Source organism: Vanessa tameamea, chromosome 4 (assembly GCF_037043105.1).
Source record: "Vanessa tameamea isolate UH-Manoa-2023 chromosome 4, ilVanTame1 primary haplotype, whole genome shotgun sequence".
In the NCBI taxonomy this organism is placed as follows: Eukaryota; Metazoa; Arthropoda; class Insecta; order Lepidoptera; family Nymphalidae; genus Vanessa; species Vanessa tameamea.
Window position 1 is genome coordinate 13,339,807 of NC_087312.1, and position 24,867 is coordinate 13,364,673.

Here is a 24,867-nt window from a genome sequence, read left to right on the forward strand (position 1 = left end):
TATTGGTTTATTCTGCAGAAAAATTCTCAATAAGCTGGTCGTGTGTGCATTTCCGTGCCTCGGAAAATACATAAAACCGTTGGTCCTGCTCCTAAACCTTTCCGGTCGTGTTGGATTTGCCGTCTTATGGGATTGAGAATCGAGGGGTTAGGGGGTGCATCTGTGTTTGCGTACACACTGGTGCACTACTATAGTTATGTCCTTCGTAAGCTTGAGATTGACCGAAATCGGTGAGGATGACGTCATAGAAACGTTGCACATAAATACAACTCAGAGACTTTACTCTAATGGCACACAAAGAAGTTTCTCTTCGAAACAGACAATTGTTTGGTTTTTCAAACGATTTATTTCATCCTTAATGCACTTACTAACTAATGACGTATTTGTAGTTTCAAATTTAAACCTGAGACATATTCACGTTCACAAAAACACAGGTACGTCTTAATAAGTTAATCTGAAGGCTCTAATGAAATATCACGCGGCGACAAAGATGAACATTCATGCTCTTTACAAAAATATGTTTCAGCTACATTGTGTTTTATTTCATTGTTATAGGGGCTATTTTAGTTTGATATGTAATATTATAAATTGGTTAACGTTGGAAGGAAATAAACAATTTGAGTGGAAAGATGCCGCGATAAGCAAAGGTACCTGAGATTCGAGTACGGAGGATAGGGTTGTCAATTCGTTTTTTTTCCTTATATTACATATTAAAGTTATGAAAATTACTAATTATAAAGTAAAGTACGTTTTTGGATGTCACTACTATTTTCAAAACAAATAAATTCAATTAAAAAAAAAAAAAATGTAAGTCGTCTAATATCAAGGTTGGCGTTTAAGCTTACATACATACATTTTTACAATCTATACTCCAGTGCTGATTTTTAAACCAAAAAGAATTGGCTTAATTGTTTATCCTGAGGCTTAAAACTGTAACCACTGTTTGATATGCTTATTATCAATTCTGTTTTCTTTTTATTTAAAACAGAAAGTCAGGCCTGGAAATTGGGCCACCTGATAGTAAGTGGTCACCACCGCTCAACAATATTGACAGTAAGAAATATTAAGTAATCCTTACATCGTCAATACTCTACTAACCTTGGAGACTAAGATATAATATCCAGTTATACCGGCTCACTCACCTTTACAGACACAACTGTACTGAGTAAATTGGTCGCCTGTCGTTGGCAGCCCTATTGCAAAAATTGACACCGGTACGGTTCCGACATTAAGATTCCTCGCACATACCACCGCCACCGCCACCGTCGACTTTAACGTCACCGTCGCCATGAGTTTGATTTTAATGTTTTCATTTATCCGCTTATTATCGTTCCGCGATCGCGACCCACGCTCGCTCATAAGATTTTTGTACCTGCAGTGTTATTCTGTAAAAACAAACTCAATACTCACTGCGGAACACGATCGTGATGTGACGTTGACTGTAATAATTATAACATTTAAATGATTCGCACATCGAAATAGAGTATCACCAATTTAGAAGCAATTCTCACAGAATAACACTGCCTTTATTATCCTGACCAACATGCGTTATGCAGTAGGTATATATTATATATAATGGGATTTGGAAATAAAAATATATGATGACAATTTTTATATGACCTTTAACATTCCATTACAAACGTATAAGTTTTATTCGTTTGTTAAAGTTTAATTAAATTGGGCGCAATTGAGAGTAAAAATTCAAGGTCGGAGCAAAGTTTTGTGCCTTCTCTTAGACAGATACTGTTTCAAGCAATTATAATTAGTATATATATAATTAGTTAGTATTAATTGTTGTTTTTCGGACAACAATTACCAGGCGACATTGTCTTTTACGTCACGTCACGTCACATCACGTCACGTCAGGTCACAAGTTCAGAGTTACACGCTCGTTTTTTAACAAATGGTTTTACGTTTGATATGAGATTTCACTTGCACATTGATTGTCATAAATCTAATACGGGTTCGGAAATAAACAAGTTAGATCTAAGAAGATCTGTTGAAATAAACCTGGATGTGTCTTCAATAGCTGAAGAATATGTATGTTTGTTTAAATTTAGAAACTAGTATATTTAGTCTGAAGATGATTGCATTTATCATAGCATAACTTTTATAATATAATTTATTGATCTCTATTTAAAATTATTACATTAATATAGTTACCTAGATACCTATAAACAAACCAATATTCAAGTATTCACAGTGGTTTCGAAAATTTCGTTACGAAACAAATACAATATAAAAATGCCAAACATTCACATATAAAAAATCGAATATAACATTACTGCGATACACCTGATGTCAAGACCCACAACCCGTGCAGACGACAAAAAAAAAATCATATCTCCTTACCAAATCTATCTTTTGTTGCAACAAAATGCAATGATGTAAGAATTTTGAATGCGGTATAAAATTGCTGTGTTAAATTCCAGTTCGGTTTTGTTATGATATTATGTTTTTATCCGACTGCGACGATTGTTGTGTGTTGACCTTTAAATGTATAATTTATAATACTAAGTTAAGTAAATGTGGAAATGATAAACAATAGTTATGTCTTTTTAAATGTATATTATAGATAACATTTCTGATTTGACATTAGATTTTAAATATTTTTATTTTTTATAAAATTGTTGTGGCGTATGGAAAAACGGGCTACTTTACGGGCTACCACATGAGTGGTAACCGTCCATAGACAAGACAGATAATTAACCTAGGTAGCTAACGTGTTATGTCCCTTGTTCCTGTAATTTTATTGGTTCACTCAAACTTCAATTTGCAACACGACAACACTAAGTATGTCAGTTTGGTGTTGGAATATAATTATGATATGGGGGTGGTACCTACCCAGACGGGCTCGCACAAAACTCTACCACTAAGTAAACTATGCCGTTATGCACTATAACTATGACTTTATTATATATAATTTATAATTATGTCTAAAACTTTAATAAAATATATATGTTCCAAAAAAGTGTACCCTAAATATAATTTCCAATTTATAATATCTTTTATAACAATTTGGTACTAAAAAAGAGCCTTAATTTTAAACTCTCGATTTTTGCGTAAAATAACGCATCCAAAAAATTCATCCAGCATCCGAGAACGTCACAGCCGCACTTTCGTTTTTATGCGAGACACTAAATCGGACGCAAACGTTTTTTACATATTCCGTTTATCTTTACGGTCAATATTACCTCGCATTGTAACTTATAAAAACTCATGATTCGAGAAAAAAGTTACAAAATAGTATAGTTTTTGAAAAGGTTCGTTTTATAGAGCGTTGTGGTGTGGTTGGATGGCTCACGGCACGCCATTGTGAAGTTTCTGTTTTGTTTCGCTATATTGTCTACTTTAAGTTATTAGATGGTTAAAATTCGAAGACACCTGAGCCATTTTGTAAAGTTATACCCACACATGTGCGATGTTGCGACTGGCGCGTGGGTTTTTGGATTTTAGTACTTATTTCATCGCATACGGTAACTACTGTTAGGTATATTTAGATAAGAAAATCGAGTGGTCATTCTATATCTGCATATACTACATATATGGGGAGCTCTTGTTCTATTTATTTAAATTTATTATTAAAAAACTCATGTTCTACCTAAGATAGACTATGGTACTTAACATAGATAATAAAAAAATACGTTCGTATTTTATCTTCGGAGTTCGTATTTGTCGATTTTCATGCAGAATCTAATAATTACTTTGAAGGTGTGTATTGTAATTATTACATGAACGGACACATATATGATTGATGAAAAGAGTTACTAAAAACTGAAAAGAGTTCATTAAAATTTTATTGCTGACTTTTCATGGAGATTCTAAGTTTCGAACCAGCGTGCAGCGGTTGCTACAAATTTAGTTTATTTTTTAAAATGAAAATTTAAAAGTACTAGTACATGCTTATTTGAATTAAGTATAATTTTGATTTCAATCAACTAATTGAATATTTCCACATTATAATCACTATCTAAATGTTTTTTTTTATTATTAAAATATTCTTTATTTGGAAATGTTATGAAGTAACATTATGGTCTAATAAGTTGAAGCTTGCTTAGTTTCAACTCAATAATGACCATATTCTTGACACGTAATAATGTCATTATTATAAGTTCCTTATACAATATAAGTGGAATTACGCATGTGTGTGTGGAAAATGTGCTGTAAAAAATGATTAAACATATTTAGCAGTAGAATATATTAATTAAACTTTATTGCACTCCAGTAAAAACATTTAATTAGGCATAAATACAAAACTTACAAACTTGCTTGCGGTGTAACAGGCGGATTTATCGCTATAGCAGCGATATCTTCCCAGTCCTTTGCACAGATACCCAAGTGTAAAATATGTGGGAGGGGGCACAATAAGTAGATTATATGATGTAATATAAGGACTAGTGAGCCAGTGCAAGTACAGACATGTTACATAATCTCAGATTCATGGCAGCGGCATTGTAAGGACCTAAACTATACTAATAATATTATTGCAAAAGTAACTGTGTATGTCCGTCTGTATCTGTTGCTCTTTCACAGCCAGATAACGGAATTTAATTTCATAAAATTTAATATAAAGAAAACTTGAACAGGTATTAGAACTTTTTTAGGTCTATACGTGACGACTAACTCCTAAAATGCGAGTGAAGCCGCAGACGACAGTCATTTATATTTCAACAGTGCTAGTGTCTATGGGCTGGAGTAACCACGTACCAGCAGAGGCATATTTGCTCGTCTGTCTGTTCAAAAATATGTTTCAACCACTCCACGTTGTAAATGCTGATCGTAGCTGTGCAGGGGTCAAAGAGTCGAATTCGCATTTGCTTTGCTTATTTTTTACTCTGTATTACTGTACTGAGTTACGGAAGAATGTCAAACAGTTGAACTTATACTGAATATACAAAATATATAAAACATAAAATTCGAATATAGTTGTTATCTACTGTGTTAATCTTAATGCGAAATCCGTATTTATTGATTTTTCATTTATTTATCAATTTTTATTTTTATCCTATGCTAGTTGTACACACAACAAAGGATTCATATATGTAAATATGTCTTTGTTATTTATTTAATAGGCAAATGGAAGTCACCTAATCATCATGAACTAAAGCCTACGTATTAAGCACAATATCAGTCTTTTGAATTTTAAACATAAAACTACGTGAGTTAATAGTTAATAACGGTGACTGACTCAACGGTGGATATGAAATATACCGATATTAAAGTTAGTTAGGTTGAATTCTGTCACTTAAGGATTGTAGCTCCCCCCCCCCACAAGCTTAATACGAACTATACCGCCAAACGGCAATATTTAGTATTGTTGTGTTCCGGTTTGAAGTATGAGTGAGCTAGTGTAAATGCTAGCCCAAGGGACATAATATTTTAGTTCGCAAAGTTGGTGGCGCATTGGGTTTTACTTACCTTATTACAGGAATGGTAAAAATTTCTTAAGGTGCCAAAATCATTGGGATTTGTTGTACCTTCAGGTGGCCCATTCAATCGCACCCTCCCCTCCTATATCTTAAAAATAAGTATTTTCAGAAATGGAACATACGATGAAAAATATGCGCGCAACGTAAATTATAAATTAATAAAAGTGACAAACTAAACGTGAGCTTAAATTGGAAGAATCCAGTTCTTACTCGTAATGGCCACATGTCACGATATTTATGTTGATGTAAAAAATTTAAGCAACATTATCGGTGAAAGTAAAGAAAAAGACGATCCGAGCACAAACAGCAACAACCTTATCTACGAATAACTACGGCCAGACTTTATGCTAATACGACATTCCTATACATAAATACTTGATGATGCTCTCGCTTGCAATATATTTATATAAAAACTTTCCACAGAGTAAAGTTAAAGACGAACAATTAAAAAATATCTATATTTCCTGAGCGACTTGGAACAAGTCGCAGTCAGCAAAACCTTTTTAAGAACAAACTTTTATTTAGCGGTTCGTTGTACATATTAATTATTATACTCGTAATGTTTTTAAGAACACATTTTTGGTGGCATTGGCTCGTTACACGTGATAAACAGTTAATTATACACAACATTGTTTTGTTACCAGTACCAAGCGTGTGCGAAACATCAGCTGAATCGGTTTTGTAGAACTGGTTTCAAATTCACTTGCAAGATTTCAATCACACGTATTCTTATTAACAGGTTAAGTTAAATTAAAGCTTGTAAAAATGATTGCTATCGGTATGTGAGTGTTTTGTTCAAAGTTAATTTATATATTTAGGAATAGTACCATTGCGAGATACAAGTTTTTTTTTTTTTTTTTTTTTATGTCGTTTTTTGCGGACGAGCATATGGGCCACCTGATGGTAAGTGGTCACCACCGCCCATTGATAAAAGCGCTGTAAGAAATATTAACCATTCCTTACATCACCTATGCGCCACCAACCTTGGGAACTAAGATGTTATGTCCCTTGTGCCTGTGATTACACTGGCTCACTCACCCTTCTAACCGGAACACAACAATACAGAATACTGTTATTTGGCGGTGGAATATCTGATGAGCGGGTGGTACCTACCCAGACGGGCTAGCACAAAGCCCTACCACCAAGTGAATATATAATATAAGTATATTATAAGGTTTAAAAAAAAATACCAATTTAAATGACAAATTGAAACTAATGACGCTAATATTGTTTATGTTTAATTTCATACATCATGTTTATGGTCGAGTATTCGACATTACTAGAAATTAAGTACGACGGAAAAACCCACCGTGTCAAATAAATATAATTGTTTGGTTCCGACTGTGTGCGATAAATTATTTAAAGTTTTAAATAGATACGATATGTTTTGGGTTATTTGAGAACGCGATAACTTGTTTCCTGTTATCACTCATTTATAATAATCGTTTACCGTATAGTACGTTAACGTTCGCTTCGTTAAATCCTTGTCGCTTTTTTTCAATACTGGCTAATGTGCCATCTTTTTGTAAGTGGTCAACACTGCCCAGGAATCTACCGTTAGGAATGATCGCAGCTTAAGTCTTGAGGACGGGGGTCATGTTTATTACATATGGGGAAGCTATTTTGCTTGCTCTCAACCAAGATTTTTTGGTGACACATTACATACATTTGCTTAAAAGAATTGCCTTATGGCTTCCATCTTGGAGCCCGTCTGTCGCCCATAGACATTAGCGCCGTGACGCCAATACGCAACCAACCTTGGGAGCTAAGATGTTTTGTCGCCTGTACCTACAGGTATCCTGGCTCACTCACAGTTCAAGCTAGAAAACAATAATATTACGTACTGCTATTTGGCGGTAGAATATCTGATGATCAGTATCTATCAAAGCCCTTCCTCGAATACACATGTCAGTGACGTCATAGGTGTCAAATTCTTTATGAATTAATGGAATCGAAATATTTTAAAATCTGTGCTATACATACCATTCGATGACGAGTAATTTGATGTCATAAAATTCCACACATATTAATGGAGGCATATTAGTGAAATTCCGCAATAGACGCTTTCTTCGAAGTCTAACTGAAAGGCAAATTAGGGTGATTAAGATGGCAATTTGACTCATCAGTTAGATAATCTCGCGCCGTATTTTTTATTCGGCCGTCAGTTAGCGCTTATTTACCGGCAATTAACCGAAATGCTATGAATACATTATGCGTAGTTATATAAGGTTCAGGCACCATCGGATGTAGCTTCGTATAGCGCTATCTCGTGTGATATCTTGTCTCGCTCTAAACGTCGTCGTATTCACATCTTAGCGCCCATTTAGATATGTAAAACATATAAACTTTTCATTTAATTCTTTCTAATTTCCAGTTTTTCCATATACATTTTTGATGCACTTATCCAAGTTAGATATTAGTGATGCTTGTAATAGTTTTTGTCTTTGCTTGGCGCTTTATGTTTGATGGAAGGTGAACCTAATGTGTGCGTACATTAGCAAGAATACGTTTGGTACAAGTAGAGATGATACTCGGCTTAGTCGCCGGTCGCTGCCATAAATTACCGATATTCAAATTATTTCGATACGAATTCGGTACCGCAATTAACACGCGAACTGGTTTGTTTAGTGATGGACGAGAGGTCGTGTCGATGTTTTCTAATTTTAAAGTTTTCGCTATATTTCTTATTGCTATCGCGAAATATTATAAAAAACCGCGAAATATTATAAAATTGTTGTGTTTTTTAAAAATTTTAGCCTCATCGAAAATAGGTACATTGGTATGTGTTTGGTGCTTTTTTAATTTTAAAAGAGTGTGTTATATTCTAAATTAAAAATAAAATATATTACTAAATTTAATATTTTGTAATATGCAATTCATAGCCATATAATGAATTCAAATATTTTAAAGCATGTTCGGTACAGTAGCGCAGATTATAAAAAAAATAGACTTTATAAATAATTAGTATTTTATATAGATATTAAATAACTAGGTTTCGAATATCGATAGTTTCACATCACTAGTATACGATCATCGCATATGATTTCATCCGATCTAGCCAATAAGTGTAATGAATCTGATGAGTACCTATGGAACGATATAATAACGATTTCGGCTAAGTGTGGGCATGGCCTGTTTTTTTAGTAAATTTATGTATTTAATACCGGTTATATTCCGTGTCACCGCACTCCCATCGACTATTCTTTATTTGTTACGTACTAACGTCACAAAATAATATATATATTGAAATTTATTAACCGTCTTGTTTGTCTATACAATCAAGTTGATTAAATCGTTACATATTTCTTGCAAAACGATAATGAGTGACTGTTTTGCCTGTGGATCGCGTGTAGTTTTGCGATCATGTGTTTTTTTTTATTTTTTGGTACAACCTGACGGCAAGCTGTCTTCATCGTAACTGTAAGGAATATTAATTATCCCTTATATTTTCAATGCGATGTAAGTTTTGTTTAGCAGATGGTGCATTTAGCTTATACTCGATTGAATGAACGATCCTTTGCGTGAAAATATACAGAGGTTTTATGCAAATATTTTAAGTTTTAGTTAGAAGACCTTTTGATTTCATATAAAAGTACTAAATGATTGTTATGTTTATGTTAATACTAGGGCCATTTAAGGCAACCAAATAAAAACGGCTCTTGATACCTAGTAGTAAATGTTGGTATTCGAAACGTTCCATACAAATTAAGACATGAAACGTTGTATATCTCAAAATTAAAACTTCTAGACGCTTCCAAAAAAAGAATAACTACAAATATAAAATATTGGGCGTGTAAGAACTATATACTTACAAACATACAGAGTACTGAGCGTGCTCGCGCTCCAGATATCGTACTCAGATAAATATTAGCGAGTTAACACTGCTAATAGGATAAGTCAAAATATATCCGAACACAAAGCCGCGACCGGAGCCTTGTTATATTAATTGGGACGCTATATGGAAACTACTACAATATCATAGTATATGTACATACCGGAATTGCCCACGAGACATATTTATTTACGCGTTTTAGTAAATTATGTTGATTATATCTCTGACTGTTTGAGCATAATATGTTGATATAATTATATTCTTATTACGGAATACTTTGTATTAAATTATTCTTGTTCAAGGAACCGACTATGTTGAATACATCTTTAAGCTCATCATAAAATTATTAGAATCATTTTTAATTTTGGACAGTGTGATGTTTTAATGTTTTATTATTTCCTAAACTAAACGTTCAAGCTATAGAAACGGCCGGAGCAGGCTATTACTTCTGAGAGCAATGTTTTAAAAAAATAATAAATTATGTGTAATTTACAACATTCCTCTGATCTAAGAATAGATACAGTCGAAATTTGGACTCTAATTGCGGTACTAGTTCGTAAATTCAAGGCCAAAAATCTATGAATACTAAAATCAGAAATTCGATTACCTGAAGGAAAATCGGTGCTATCGACGTATAAGTCGATATTTTAGGACTTTAGGACTCAACTCGTCAACATGGTCTTTATCTAGAAAGCCCTACAGCAACTGGACTTATGATTTGAAAGGGTTGCGGAATTCGCCTGGTTGCAAAAGGAGCTCTTGAAGCTTTGACGCAATTTGAAAGATGAAATGTGAAACCAGATTACTTGATAGATTTTTATGAAAAAGATAATGTAAATTATCGTGTAATAACGAAAGTGCTCGATAAAATGAATATGACAAATTTATAATTGTAGGTTTTTATTGGTTCCGGCTAGTTGCGAACCGGTTGTAGCTATGTTTGGAATGAAATGTCATTTAAAGAGTTATTATAATATGAGCTTAGGTACTTAAATAAGGTTTATTAACTGATTTAAAAAAGAGTATGTTGTTAATATGTTTGTTCAGTTTCTATAGATATGTTTCTTGTTAGTTTTGCAGATTATGTTTTATCAATTTTTCCATATATCAGAGTGCGAAGAACTCTTAGCAAAAAAGATACAATCGAATCGAATTTTCTCTAAACAGCGTTGTGGTATTTGAGCAATGCTTTAAGAAGACATTTCCATATTTAAATTAAAAATTATAAAATTTACCACTAAGAGATTAAAAAAAGTAAAAAACTATACTTAAAAAAAAGTTTAACACGTAATCTACTTACTCAAATATCGTTTTTAAGTTTTAAATGTACCTGCAAACTTTTTTTCAAGTTGATTTTTTAACAAAAATTATCTTATTTTATCGTAAAATACTTATTTGAGTTCCGAGTTGCAGCGTGAGTAAGTAGGTAACTACAAGCACAGGGGACATAACAACTTCGCTAGCAAAGTCGGCAGCATAAGGGATGTAAGATGTGTCCCGTCTACCTGTAAAAAAACTCTTGGGACTAGTTTGTCCACTGGCCTCCTTGTTTCACAAGGCCACCTCTCTACGGAGATAGCCGAAATAACATATCTATGGCAAATTTTAATTAATAAAGTCGCGCATCTTCACACTCGACTCTCCATCAATATTTTATAACAACAATGACAAAAACCCACGCATAGAAACTGATTCAAAAATCTAACACGATGCTATATATATTAAATCCAATAAAAATGCTAATATTATGAAACAATTTCATTCTACTAGCAGTATTTCACCGAAGTGGGCCCTGATTGGCACACCCACCTATTTATTATCATATATATCTTACCGGAAACATAATATATTCTGTTATATGAATCGGGTACATTGATGTCAGCATAAATGTAACTATGTTTCGAAAACATAGTGCTTAAGCTATAGTTATAAAAATTAAGACATAAGTTATTAAAGATGATATACGTGTATATGAACAGTATCTATTTGAGTATTTATTGGTTATAAGTGAAATTACCTCGACCCTAACACAAGACGTACCGAGGTGAATGATTGTTTCGGCGCCCAGTAATGACTATCGTAAATCTTTTCGCGTTCACGGTCTTCGATCTCAACTGACCCTAAAACAACACTTGCTATCTCCTCAGTAATAAATACCCTTAACACGAAATCGCCTTTGTAAATCTTTTTTTAAGGGCTTAACAGTAAGCATGATGGCGAAAGTTTTTCATATTATATATCGGCACCACACGACACTGATACGGGTTAATGTGTTGCCAACAGCAAATATTCCGGATTAGTGACATTAATTCATACTGTTAATATATTTTCAGTAACGAATACCGCTAATACGCGTGGTATTTATACTAACGGAACAGTAAGAATAGCAATTAGCAAAATGTATTCATTGATTTTGTATATTGGTGGATTGTTGTTAATTATTAAATAGTTTCCATTACCAGTAATAAGACAAAGGACATTGGCTTTAATTATTTCGTATATCTGAATTTCGCCTTCGGACATCTCGTCTGAATTCTAAATTTTATCCACATTAACTCTATGTAAGGAAATCCACCACAGCGCGATGTGTAAGGCATTTTCTGCCTCTCAAAACCATTGCAGAACCAACCTTTACCGAGGTTTTTTCTTAACCGATACGAATTGGGAACCTTTAAGAAAAGAGCCTACTAATTTGTTAAAGGTCGGTAACTACCTGCAGTCCCCAGTGTTGCAGATGGCCATGGGCGGTACTAGGCACTTTCCATCAGGTGAACCTCCTGCTCGTCTGCCATCAAACCTTATCTGCTATGATAATAAGAATACAAGCTGATATGTGCCAAATGGAGGGGGTATTCTTTACTGAAATGAATACTTACTATATCATTAACCTATGTATGAAGTCATAAACAGACAAATATAATTACTTTAGCATTTACAATATTAACTTGATTTCGTCTAACTTTAAATGAACACTAAGTCATGGTCAGCTCGCTCACTCGACTGAAAATCGAAAACCGAAGATGTACAGCGACCGAAGTGTCTTCGACTGACAACTAAAATCCATTAGAAAATTATTGTATAATTGTGTCTGTTACACTACAAAGAGTTTGTTTTTGTTTGTTTGAAACCGCTACAGGACCTATAAGACCATTTAATTTTGTTGTCAGATAGCCCATTTACAGAGTGGGGTTAGAATACTAAATCCTAACATTACATTTATATCCATCGTGGTTTAGCGATAATCTTTAACGCGGTTGAAACGCATTGTAAATATAACTATGAATTATCCATAGTAGTAGGGCTTTGTGGAAGCCTGTTTAATAGGTACAACATTATAGCACCAGTAATACAATAATACCATAAATGTTGAAGAGTGTGCGAGCCAGTTGAACTTCAGGCACAAGAGATATAATTATTTCCCAAGGTTAAACTTAATTATCTAGTATATTTTATGTAATAGGCAGACGGGAAAATTGGTCACCACTGAACACAACAATACCTTTCCTATTTGGCGGTACAATATCTGATGAGTGGGTGGTACCTTAAGCCACCAAGGACATTTGATAGCTATATCTACAAACCATTTCAAAGTTTGGTACCGCATAAAATTTATAACGGGTGGTTATTATTCTTTTTTATTATTTTTCTAGCAGTGGTGACCACTAACCATTAGGTGTCCTAATTTCCAGTCTCCCTGCCTTAAATAAATAATGTCAATTCCGCTGACGTCACGATAGTGGTTCTGTAGCAATCGTTATTGTGTCTGAAGATCAATTAATCACGTTTGGCGGATCGTAATTAGGGCATCGATTATTGTTAACATCGACCTCATTGAATAAATACATTTTAATTTTAAATGAATTCAAAATGGCTCGATTCGAACATTAATATCATATTTGTGAAATAAGACGTATTATGACAACATTTAATCTAGTTTCTGTTCATCTATTTAAATAAGTTGGAAGGAAAATAATTCGTCATCCTTAAGTATGTTACTACTATTGTATAGATTAGTCGTAATCAAGTAATTAGAACATGTGGATCTTTATCAACGATTCCAGGTTCAAATCCGGACGGAAGGGTCCTACAGGATTTTTTAGCAGTATCGGTAAATGAATATTCTCTAAAACATACTTTCCTAACCATCGTGCTAATATCAAGACACCCAAGATCCTTGATATAAAAGGTTCAATACGACACTATTAAATTTTAATATTTATTATTATATTTTAATTTATTTTATTAGTTAAAGAATATGATACTCCGGTCAGTTTAACACTGCAAATAAAAGTGAGACCCACAGTTAGTCGAAGGCTTCTGAAGAGGAATGCTTGGAGCTGGTTCCACCATGCTGGTCTAGTGCGATCTAGATACAAATGTGGCAAAAAATTCTTACAGTGTTTTCATTATTCTGTTTTCTGACCAACAGCTATGGGCTTGCCAATATGTCATTTAACATTATATGACCGATATTTTTTGTCGGTATTCTTAATTTGAAAAAAATTACAAGATACATATGAAAATTCAATGCTTTCCCGGATTTAAACTTATTTATAATAACGCATATAATTTTTATTAATTTTATAGAATAATATTTGTATCGAATTTGTGGTAAATTTCGCAAATATAACATTAATAAAATGTACATTGTATATACAAGCTACAGCATAAAGGATCGAATACACGTACATTAAAAGACGCAGCGAAAACATCCGTGGCAAGGTAAAGCTATGTTCATTTAATGGTGCGATTAAGTTAATTACTTAACAAGTAATACATGTGAACATAGCTTTACATATACACATATTCAATTGTGTATTCGATCCTTGAATGTGGATATAGTTATTATTTACATTAAAATTGATTTAATTAATCGCATGGAAAACAATATTTATTTAAATTTTAAAAATCGAACGCTGATTCGGTTTGACGCTATTTTTAAAATGTTTGTATAGAACTAGACATTAGTTTCTAGAAGCTTCTAGACGCTACACGATCACACGCTCCGATGCTTATGTCAATTTAGATTGTGTTGTGAATAAATAAAATGCTGTTTCATATAATTTATATAGTTTCATAATTTAGTTTGGCTTGTTATTTCAAATGCTAAGATTACAAATATATATATTTTTAATAATACATAAACAGTAGTGTTTACATAACATATTTTAAACTTAAACATATACATACAATAAAGTAACATACAGTAATATTTTAAAATACGCTTGTCATTTTAAAAAGCAACACAAGAGGCACTCTCAGAATATAATACACAGTTACTAGTCTAACGCACATTCATTAAAAACATCTCTTAGATTGAACGTTCACGATAGCATCGTAGTGTGTGATTTAGCGGGGTGGGTGTGACGCGTGATGTGCGCAGGGTGGCGAGCGGCGCGCGCGCAGGCGATCCGGCGAACCGGTGCTCGACCGCGGCGCGCAATCGGACCCGGACCTCCAGAGCCGGCTGCAGCCGGACCTCTCTTCATATTGGGTTCGTACATATCATTTTGAAATGTTGTTGGAAACTGGACACAATTATTGGAACGATAAGCTTTTTAAGTAATGACACTCGCACTCATTGTTTTTCCACCTGCCAAAGTGCACCTGATGACTAGTTGGGCTATGTGTAGGCACACCTTATATATTATATTAGTTTCATTTACGCTGCCCTTAAACATGAATCATTTTCATCACTGCGTACGAGCTCGAAGGGTGAGTGAGCCAGTATAATGACGGGTACAACGAACATAACATCTATGACCCAATATTTGGCGATACATTGACCCTGTACGTAATATACTTTTCTTTCAACGTCTGAAGGCGAAAGTGTTCACTTAACATTTTATGACTTATTTCTTTGCCGGTGATAACATGAAAAAAATATATTCTAAAACGTCACCAATAGTCAGTTCTGTGTTTCCAACAACTCTTCATGCATTTCATTGTTATGACACAACACGAATACATAAGTAATCAGATGTAATTACGTAGCCTTCGTACGTTATGATTAACCAACTGTAAGTCATATTTAAATTGAATATTACTTGTAATGGAGGTCATATATACATATTTAGATTTAAAAAATATATCCCATCAAAAACATAAATGTAAAAATGAGAGCCAAGTCCAATATTATGATATATACCTTGGTTGTTGACTTCAACGACAAAAGAAGTGAGATCTAAATGGGTGCCAAGTTCAATGGTCCTTCCTGAAATTTGTTTATAACTACATAAAATATAATTTCTTCTTATAACTTACGATAATTCTACCTGCATGCCAAATTTGAACTTTCTAGGTCAACTGGAAGTAGGTTATAGTTTTGATGTATAGGTAAGGCAGTGATAAAAATGACGATTTTTAGACTTTAATATCTAAAAAACCGTTTGAGATGAAATTTGGAACACACATGTATCTTGCGAGTCTCATTATATGAGCCAAATTTGAAAAGTTTATGTCAAATCGTTTTTGAGTTATGAGGGCGTCAAAAGTGGCTCCAAATGGTTCGTGTAATATTACACACGGTGCTGCTCGCCAGTTCTGTTACTTGAACTTGGCGGACACGCTACCTCGTGTCTAGATTAAATGCCGAGGCTAAATACGTTATTTCATCTGATTTCGTAATGGCTTATAGTTGCACTGCACAGTAGAATAGAACTAGTGTATATATTTAAATATATTCTAAATAAATTGAGTATAAATGATATTATATTATGAATAAATTATACATTGTATTATTAATAAGTAATCTAAATTTAGGAAAGTATATCATTCATTTCATAATTATATTCGTAAATGCGTTCGAGATTTTATTCAGAGGATCCTTTTCGCGTTTGATTTTATAATAATTGTCAGAGTAGATTGAGAACAAATATATAAAAAATTATGTAATGAGACAATTCCTTATATATTATTTTCAAAACATATTTGCATTATATGACCTACTATTAACATTGACTTAGTACTTACTGACTATATCGGTAAGATTTTCTTGTTTGAAAACTTTATTACAAAATAAGTTAATAATAGACTGTTTTAATAACTAATTATTATAGAGTATCTATACTTTATGGGTTATTATATGACTCAGAGGTTAGAAACTGTGAATCATAAGCGAGGAGTTGCGGGTTCAAACTCTGGTAAGCAATGTTTTCTTTCAAACCCAACCAAGCCTTCCCCTTAAAAGGAGACGAGGTCCTAGTCCAGCAGCGAAATATTTACAGGCTTTCAACAAAGAAAATTAACTATTAAGTATCCGAAAGACAATACTCTGGAATTAATTAACATTTCTAATACAAGAATTGGTTGACAAAGACATGACCAAACGACTTCCGCCTCATGGTTACCTCACGTAATTTTCCATATAATAGTCTCAAAATATAAAAAACACGAAAACACGATATTGTAACAGCTTTCTTGAATGTAAATGAAACGAACGAGGTGAATGAACAGCTTTATTAATATTAAATATGATGTGGATGCCACTATAATGATTATACGATTTTATTGAGAAATTCTAGTCGGACGATTAACGTTTGAATAATAAGGCGTAAAATAAATTCAATAAAAGTATCGTATTGTTAATGAAACAGAGTATAAAATTTTAAAATAATAATAATAATTGTTTAGAACGTATTCGATTATCGTTTATCGGTTTTTGAAAACAGCCCACATGAATCCAAAACAAATCAAACATATTTAAAAGTCTAAACAAATAGTGTGTAAGGACAGAAAGGCACACAAAACGGTTGTGTGTGTAGTAATAAAAACTTTGTCAATACTTTAATAATTAAATTGACAGCACATTTGACATTTTAATATTAATTAACAAAAATATATTTCGTTTCGCACTACCGATATTTATATTCGCCTTTGATTCTGTATTCGCTTTTGTTGCTGCGCTTTAATGATCCGTGCGATCTGCCTATTGTTTGATAATCTGAGAATTCGACCATTAATTACATCAATTATTTCCTTAGCGATCAATTAATCCCTCATCATGCTCTTAGGGCTTAAGAAATATGCTATAGATGTAAAAAATTGTGATGTCACATCATCAAGACAAGCAACGCGATGCATTGAACATTTCTTTGACGCAATGGGCGGTTTCGCCGACAGTATGCCGTAACGCGCTTATGTCTTTGAACCCTTAGGCAGCTCCTATTCTCACTTCGAAATGTTTTCCTGCGATATACAGAACTAAATTTTTTTTATTTATTTGTTGGAAAAGTTACACCATCAACTTGTCACTAAGCATTTAAAATTAATATCTGACTTGGGTAACATACAAAGTGATACGTCTTTAAAGGCGTAATCAACAATAAATATCACAATAATATTAAGCGAGTAAATAGCGTGTTATCAAAATATATGTCCAAGCATCAAAATGTTTAATTAGGATTTATTTATTTTTTTATCGTTCATTCGATATATATAAGTATATATCAATGTTCTTAGAACGTATTTCATAAAGATCCTCTATTATATTCTAATGACTAAGGACGTATACTAGGAAGTGGAGTCATTATAAACATCGAAAATGTAAATCAAGTATTTTTTAAAACAAATTAGCTTTTAGGTATTTAAAAAACATAAAAATACGAATATAAGATGTCATCTTATTCAAACTTATCACCGATCGACAATTAACGCGAACAAGACCCGTAGGTGTGCGTCCTTAAACTTTTAGACAAAGACGATTTCGCTTACCAAAAATTATTTATTTTATTACCGATACTTACCATATAACGTGATTATGCAAAATGACCTCTAACACCATATAGATAAGATCCACGAGCTCATTACCGCCCGTCTGTCCGACTCGGTTATTTATTGCACATTGCGCAGACACCAGTTCCCAGACATTATTCTAATATAATTCGTATATCGAAATGCCGAATGGTTTTAATAGAAATCACTGACATTGTTTATGTTAGAGTACCGTCTTCTTGTTGCTTCTCAAACTTTCGATGATTTTTTTATATTGTTTTTTTTTCTTTTTAATTTTTTTTAAGATTGACCTGTTTTTTTATGCTTTGAATTAAAAACAAGTCTTCTATTACTAATGATTTAGATCGAATTTAATTTGTCGGTAATACAATACTAATGAATAGAAATATTAAATTTAATATAAATTTAATTATTAACAAATTGTTTAAACATTTTAAGCAAAAAATATTATTAATTCAACGCTGTAGATGTATTCAATGAGTTGCTACGGACGGTGTAGGCGTGCTACGTAGTCGTCGGACGCAGCCGGCCAGTGTTACTTGAAGTTTGAGAACCACTACCAGCACTCGGAGCTCTCGTGTTTTATGGCGTATTATGCTATAATAATATTTTTTACTTAGCACATTTGTTTATACTCACGCTACTTGTGTGCGTGCGCGCATTTGTGTGAGGCTGCGCGGGCGCAGGCCGCTTACTTGTAAAATATAAAAATGTCGTTTGTTACGAACAACGCCGAATCTAATAGCCAACGATATTTAATGTTCTTTCGCGGTATAGTATTCTGTTACACGTTTAGTTTTTTAGACTCTTTGTAAACGGAATTGAGTGTTGTATATTTCAATATGGCCGATGTTTACGGCGACGTCCAATTAGCGATGGAGTTAGAAATCGGCTTGTACGGCTTTTGTTACATATGATTTACGATCGCGTATTTCGGTCACAAGCGCAATAGTAATTTATTAGTTGAAGTTAATTAAATATTTTTTTTCGAATTGTCTCACATACGAATCGGCGATGATACAGTTACGAAAGTATTCCGCAATCGCCCGAGCAATATCCAACGAATTAAAATAATTGATTTCTCACTAAAAATCTCAATATTACGTGATTATTTTAGTGAATCTAATATAAGTTAAGAAATAATTTGGTAATATGTCCGAATATCGAACGTTGATCAGTGATTTCACTCGTTTCTGAATCGATTACGGGAATTACGTCAATAATATGTTAATATGTATTGACCATTTAGTTATAGAATCAAATTATAAGACCAAAAATTGATAATTTAAGAATATTTTAAGTAAAAAGCACATTATGCCGAAACCGTTATCAGGTCTATAATAAGTGGTCACCGCAGCCAGCCACTGGACTAAATATATTATGTCCCTTGTGCCACAGATTATTTCTGAAATAAGTTCGTGGCAAAAAAGAAGAACATACCAGAGACATGCAACTTAAGGTCGGAGCTGCAATGTTATTCTGTAATAGCTCATTTTCATATCTCACTTGTGAAATATTGGTCGCCGATTTACGATGTAATACGATCTTGAACATTGTAATTTGCCAAATAAAAAAAACAGTATTTAAAAAAAAGATACTGTAATTATTTGTTTTTTATCGTCTATCTAAATTCAAAATAAACTGTTCGATGGTCTAGAATATTCTTTTTCCGATTACGGATTGTCGATTGACTATAAATATCATAAAATTTATTTAAAATATTTTATGTTTTGTTTAATAGTAAAACCTTTATTTATATAAAATGTTTATTTATTAAAAAGAGCAATAAATCACTCGACCCGATAAATGTGCATATAAAAGAGTTTGATAATGTAATTATCGACTGTATAAAGATTTGTATCATTCAAAATCGACGCGACACGGAGGTCCGTGTTTTTTTTCCAAATAAAGTTCATTTAATACTTAGATAATCTCAGGAACAGCGTAATAAGCATTCAACGATCAATTAAAAATGTACTCGGCTATAGTTAGACGGGTATAAATTAGAAAATACTGTTTATAGCTGGACCACACGCGATGAGTCTTGATAGTTATTTACCTATTTGAAATTAGGGTCTCATTAATTCATTAGAACGCTCGCTCGGCTCGACACGGTATCTTTGAACGTCTAATGAAATATTTTTAATCAGATGTTATGGTTTTTAATTTCGCGTCCAAGTGTGGATGTTTCGTTCAAACATTTTACATAAAAATATTTTTATTCAAATTGCTTAACTGTAAGACGGGTTGATGTATACATTTTTTCAAATCATAATTATAATTTATTTTTTATCACGAACGTGTTAGTAACTGCTCTTAAATTTTGTAAAAAAGTGATATATTTGTATGAGGATTACTAAACAATAATAGTAAGTATATTTTATAACCGATGTGAAATTCCTTTTCAAATGACGTTTTACAGGATTGATTTAAATTTAAAAGCTACTAAACCAATATAATTACTACTAAACAACACAATTACGTGAAGAGCAATTAAAAAAATCTATTAATATGAAAATGAGTATGAAATACTGTATTATATAATAATATTATGTCAACACAGTCGAAAGTAGGAACAGTAGATTTTGAATTGAAATCAAAAATGTCTGCGGAAAATTCCGCGGCGATATAGCTTATCTATACTGATATTATATGCGAAAGTAACTCTGTCTGTCTGTCTGTTGTACTTTCACGGCCAAACCACTTGAATTTGATAAAATTTCATATGAAGCAAGTTTGGACTCCAAGGAAGGACATGACTGTAAGATACATATTCCAGGTAAATTAAAAAAAAAATTGGTTTTTCTGTCCGGCAATTTCTCCATACCGCCCATCTCCATGTGATTCGAAAATAACGTAAAGGTGTTCGCCCTGCGCCTAAACTATTTCTGATCGTGTCGTATTTGCTGTCCCATCGAATTGTTAGGGTGAGAAAATAGAAAGGACGCTTATATTTACGCTCTTTATACTTGGATACTAAAATATCTGTGCAATGAGAATAGCCATCATGACGTAATTAGGAGGACATTGCTATCGTTACAAGCTACTCGGCCCGGTTTCACACGGGCACTATAATGGTCCATATAAAACTTTTAGATTGGAGTACAAATGTCGAACAATTAAAAAACATATTTTTTTTCGCCTATTTAAATTGATATTATCGGCTTTCCTCTACTGTTATATGCATATAAACCATCCTTTTGAATCACTCTATTTATTAATATACACCCCATTAAAATCCGTTGCGTAGTTTCAAAGATCTAATCGTATAGACGGCGCGAAGCGACTCTGTTTTATACTTACATTCAAATAAATAGAAAAAATATGTCACGTCATCTTTGTCAGGGAAATGATAGGAAAACAATTTATGTCATCTAAAACACGGAACAAAACTTAACTGATATGTGAAAACTTTTTAATGTTACAATAAAGTCGCTATCAGCCGTAAGCTACGGTTTAGAATCCCACCTTCATATATAACCAGATTTATTAGTACTTTACTGTTTACCGGAGTTTTTATTGAACTTTTTAACGATTCTAATTTTACTATCAAAATTTTATATGTACGCCTAGTCGCCTAGTTACGTTAATTAGTTGGGAAGATTAAATGTTCGACGATAATACGTGTGATATGAAAACTCCGGTAGTGTGTTAGTGGTTTTATTTTTAGGGGTTCTGTATAAATAATATATATTTTTTTCTTTGTTCACGGCTTGAAGCGCATTGTTGTCATGGTTCAATGGTTCAGAAAATGTTGCCAGCGGTAAAAAAATACTGCACGTTTTTAATATATTAATTTAATTTATAAACGGACATTTATGGCAACGAGTGCAAATATAAAGGGAGGTGTCGATTATTTTTTATCCTATTAAGATATTTATTCTATTTAGTTTTCATGTATATCACATTATTATTTTAATTATATTAACTTGACGTTTATAAATTGATTTTAATTAATTTTCAAAATATTTCGATAGGGTCGTTTACTTGATGATTTTTGTAATAAAATATTTTTCAAAAATATTATTATAAATTAGTCGGATATATTTAAGTAGTTGTAGTATTGTTTTCTATTAGTTTGAGGGTCATTGACTCTCGGAACCGGTACAATATTAAAATAAAACTTTTATTAACATTTTCGTGATGCGCATTTGGTTATAATATCCATAGAATTTGGCAATTATAAATAAGGCAGCTTTATAAATAATTTAATTGATTTTTTTAATGTTATTACTTGAATTACGAATTTTGATTATTTCTTACTTTACAGTTTCATAATTAGAATATTTTAATATACCTGAGTTTAAAATACAAGGATCTGTAGTCTTTGAGACTCAATCATATTCCAAAATGTCTTAATTTTTTTTTTTTTTATTTAAATTTCCATTTATATATTTTAATGAAATTTATATATTTTAATGAAAACCAAAATTATCGATATATTTATTTATTACCCGATACAGGTGATGTCAGTCGTTGACGCCGAAGATCAATAAGTAAGTTCTTTATTAAGTATATCGTATTGACTTACCAGGACTACAGATGTTTTAATCATGAGCGCTTTATTAATAAGAAGTTACATAAGCCATCCTCGTACATAAGAAAGGTTTGGTTTGCAGCGTGAAAAGTTACCAGGGACCCATAACTAAATAAGTGTTTGACGACCTCTGATCCGTCGACGCCGAACCCCAATTCAATGTCAGGATAGACACTTTTTATACTTTCACTTAGTATCAGTTGTGTGAACTTAATGTAATTTTTATATAGGCATTCCCCATATCTCGGAAATAGTTTATTAATCATTCCTTAAAATGAACGAGCTCAAATTTGCAGTGTAAGGTGGTACAAGGGCGTCAGAACTGAACAAGCGATTCGCGATCTGGTCTTCCAACGCCGATCTAACAAGACGTATTTAAAGGTGGCCACTTGTAGCCTTCTGAACTAAATGTATCTGTTACGTATTATTGTATATGTGTTTGATATATATGTATGTATACAAAATATACGGTACCATTAGTCTATCATATCTTGAAGAAAAACTATAAAAGGGAAACTTTTCCTCAAACGTAACGAGCTTAAAACTCTAGAATTAAAAGTTACCAGGGCGCCAGAACTGAATAAGCAATTGACGGCATCTGGCCCATCAACGCCGAACCCCAATCCAAGAACATAAAACATTACAAGGTGGCCACTTGTTTCAGCCGCGGTAAACAATTTTAATACTTCGTCTATTATCAGATGAAATTGTCTTGCGGGGTCTATCGTAAACGAATCAATGTTTATTGGTATATAATAGCAGGAATAAAGTGCGTTTTTATTTGGTTTTGATGCGATGTGCTTATCTTAAGATCGAATTTTATACCGGCCACGTGAATAGCCGATATTTTGGTGCTGTATTGTAATGACTGATTTTATTATAGCATACTAAATGTTACTGTTTATGAACTGTTCTGAGAATTAAACTAATATGTTTCGTAAGTTTCTGTGGGTTATCTTCTGTTATGTATCTTTGAGTATGTAAAAACTATCTTTAAGATATACTAGGCAAGATGTTTTATCTGTGAGAATGTACTGTGCGTGCAGTTTTATAAAATTTAATGTTATAATTTGACACGTGGCTTTGAATTCACGGGTCTGAAACAAGGGTTTTAAATATCAACAATCTCTTTACCGTTAATACGATTATTTTAAAATTTAAAATATGCAGAAAGGCTGGCTTAGTTGCTAATGCCAAGTAGTCATTGCCACACATAAGTATTGGCACTCTAAGAAATATAAACAATCCATTAAATATAGTAACCAACCTTGGGAACTAAGATGCGAGGTCTCTTTTACCTGTAAACTAGCTCACTTATTCTTCAAACCAGAACACAACAGTACTATATTGCTACTTTGCGACAGAATGAGCAGATGACGGGGTGGTACATACACAGCAGTACTACTATATTACATATTATGTAAACGGTATAATTAATATGTCGAGAATATGTACAATATATTCAGAGACAAGCTGGTAAAAAGCGAATAGGAATTTAGATATGAGTATCGTATCAATCGAATTTCTCCTAGAAAATAGCCAATATACACGACCATAAACAAAGCGATTCACATACCGGCCTCGGAACACATGTAACCAGTTCAAATATAAATGTTGCTTTTATGCATTAGCAACATAGCCCTCGGACAGCCTGCTCAGCCGCGGTCTATCCTATGTTACGCCCTAAAAAATTGTCAAATTAACTTAACACAAAATTAAATAAGTTAAGTGTTAACAGTATTTGAAATACATATAGTTATGTTTACTAGAAGTGTACCGGGAAAAGTATATATATTGTCTTCTTCCAAAAAATATAATTGTATTGTTTAAGAATATAAATATGTAATAATGTATCTAATTTGATCTAGCTGGTCACAGAATATATGCTATGTCAGAACGTGTTTTAAGTTTCGTGTAATTCTTATGTGCCTTATAAGAAGATTGTCGTTTTGGGGCACATCTCGTTATTTCTGTTTTATTGTATGAATACGTAATGTTATGGCCGCGATGGCACGTTGCGACACCGCCAATTGCCGAACTTAACGCTTACTACGGTAAATTGTCATAGAGTAACCGACCTATGCAGCACTTACACTTTGTTCACTGTTAGACACAACGGTTATAATAGTATCGTCTACCAAAATTATTCAAACTTGAAAATGACTTCCAAGTTGTATAGTCTTGATTGTTTCCCATTCTCGGTCATGTTCGATATTTGAACTTCATATATTTTTTAACTTTGATCTAGTTTGAGCGCGAAGTAAGATCTCTTAAATGTGCTATATACATACATCTTACTTGAATTACTAATATAATAACCAAATTGCAATATTTAA

The 24,867-nt window shown here is 32.9% G+C and overlaps 1 protein-coding gene across 18 annotated transcripts in view; it reads left to right on the forward strand.

Moving 5' to 3' along the window:
* Ca-beta (Ca2+-channel-protein-beta-subunit) overlaps positions 1-24,867 on the forward strand; it is a 158,655-nt gene that overhangs the window by 24,583 nt on the left and 109,205 nt on the right. For 15 of the 18 annotated variants that reach the window (XR_010309972.1, XR_010309973.1, XR_010309971.1 and 12 more), the window contains exon 3: positions 14,645-14,755. The exons of the other annotated variants lie outside the window; for them this stretch is intronic. Coding sequence is in view for 12 of the 15 variants with exons in the window: in XM_064220662.1 (XP_064076732.1) it covers positions 14,645-14,755 (111 nt within the window). In the remaining 3 variants the exon portion in view is untranslated. The remainder of the gene's footprint in view (positions 1-14,644; positions 14,756-24,867) is intronic. 18 annotated transcript variants of the gene reach the window in all.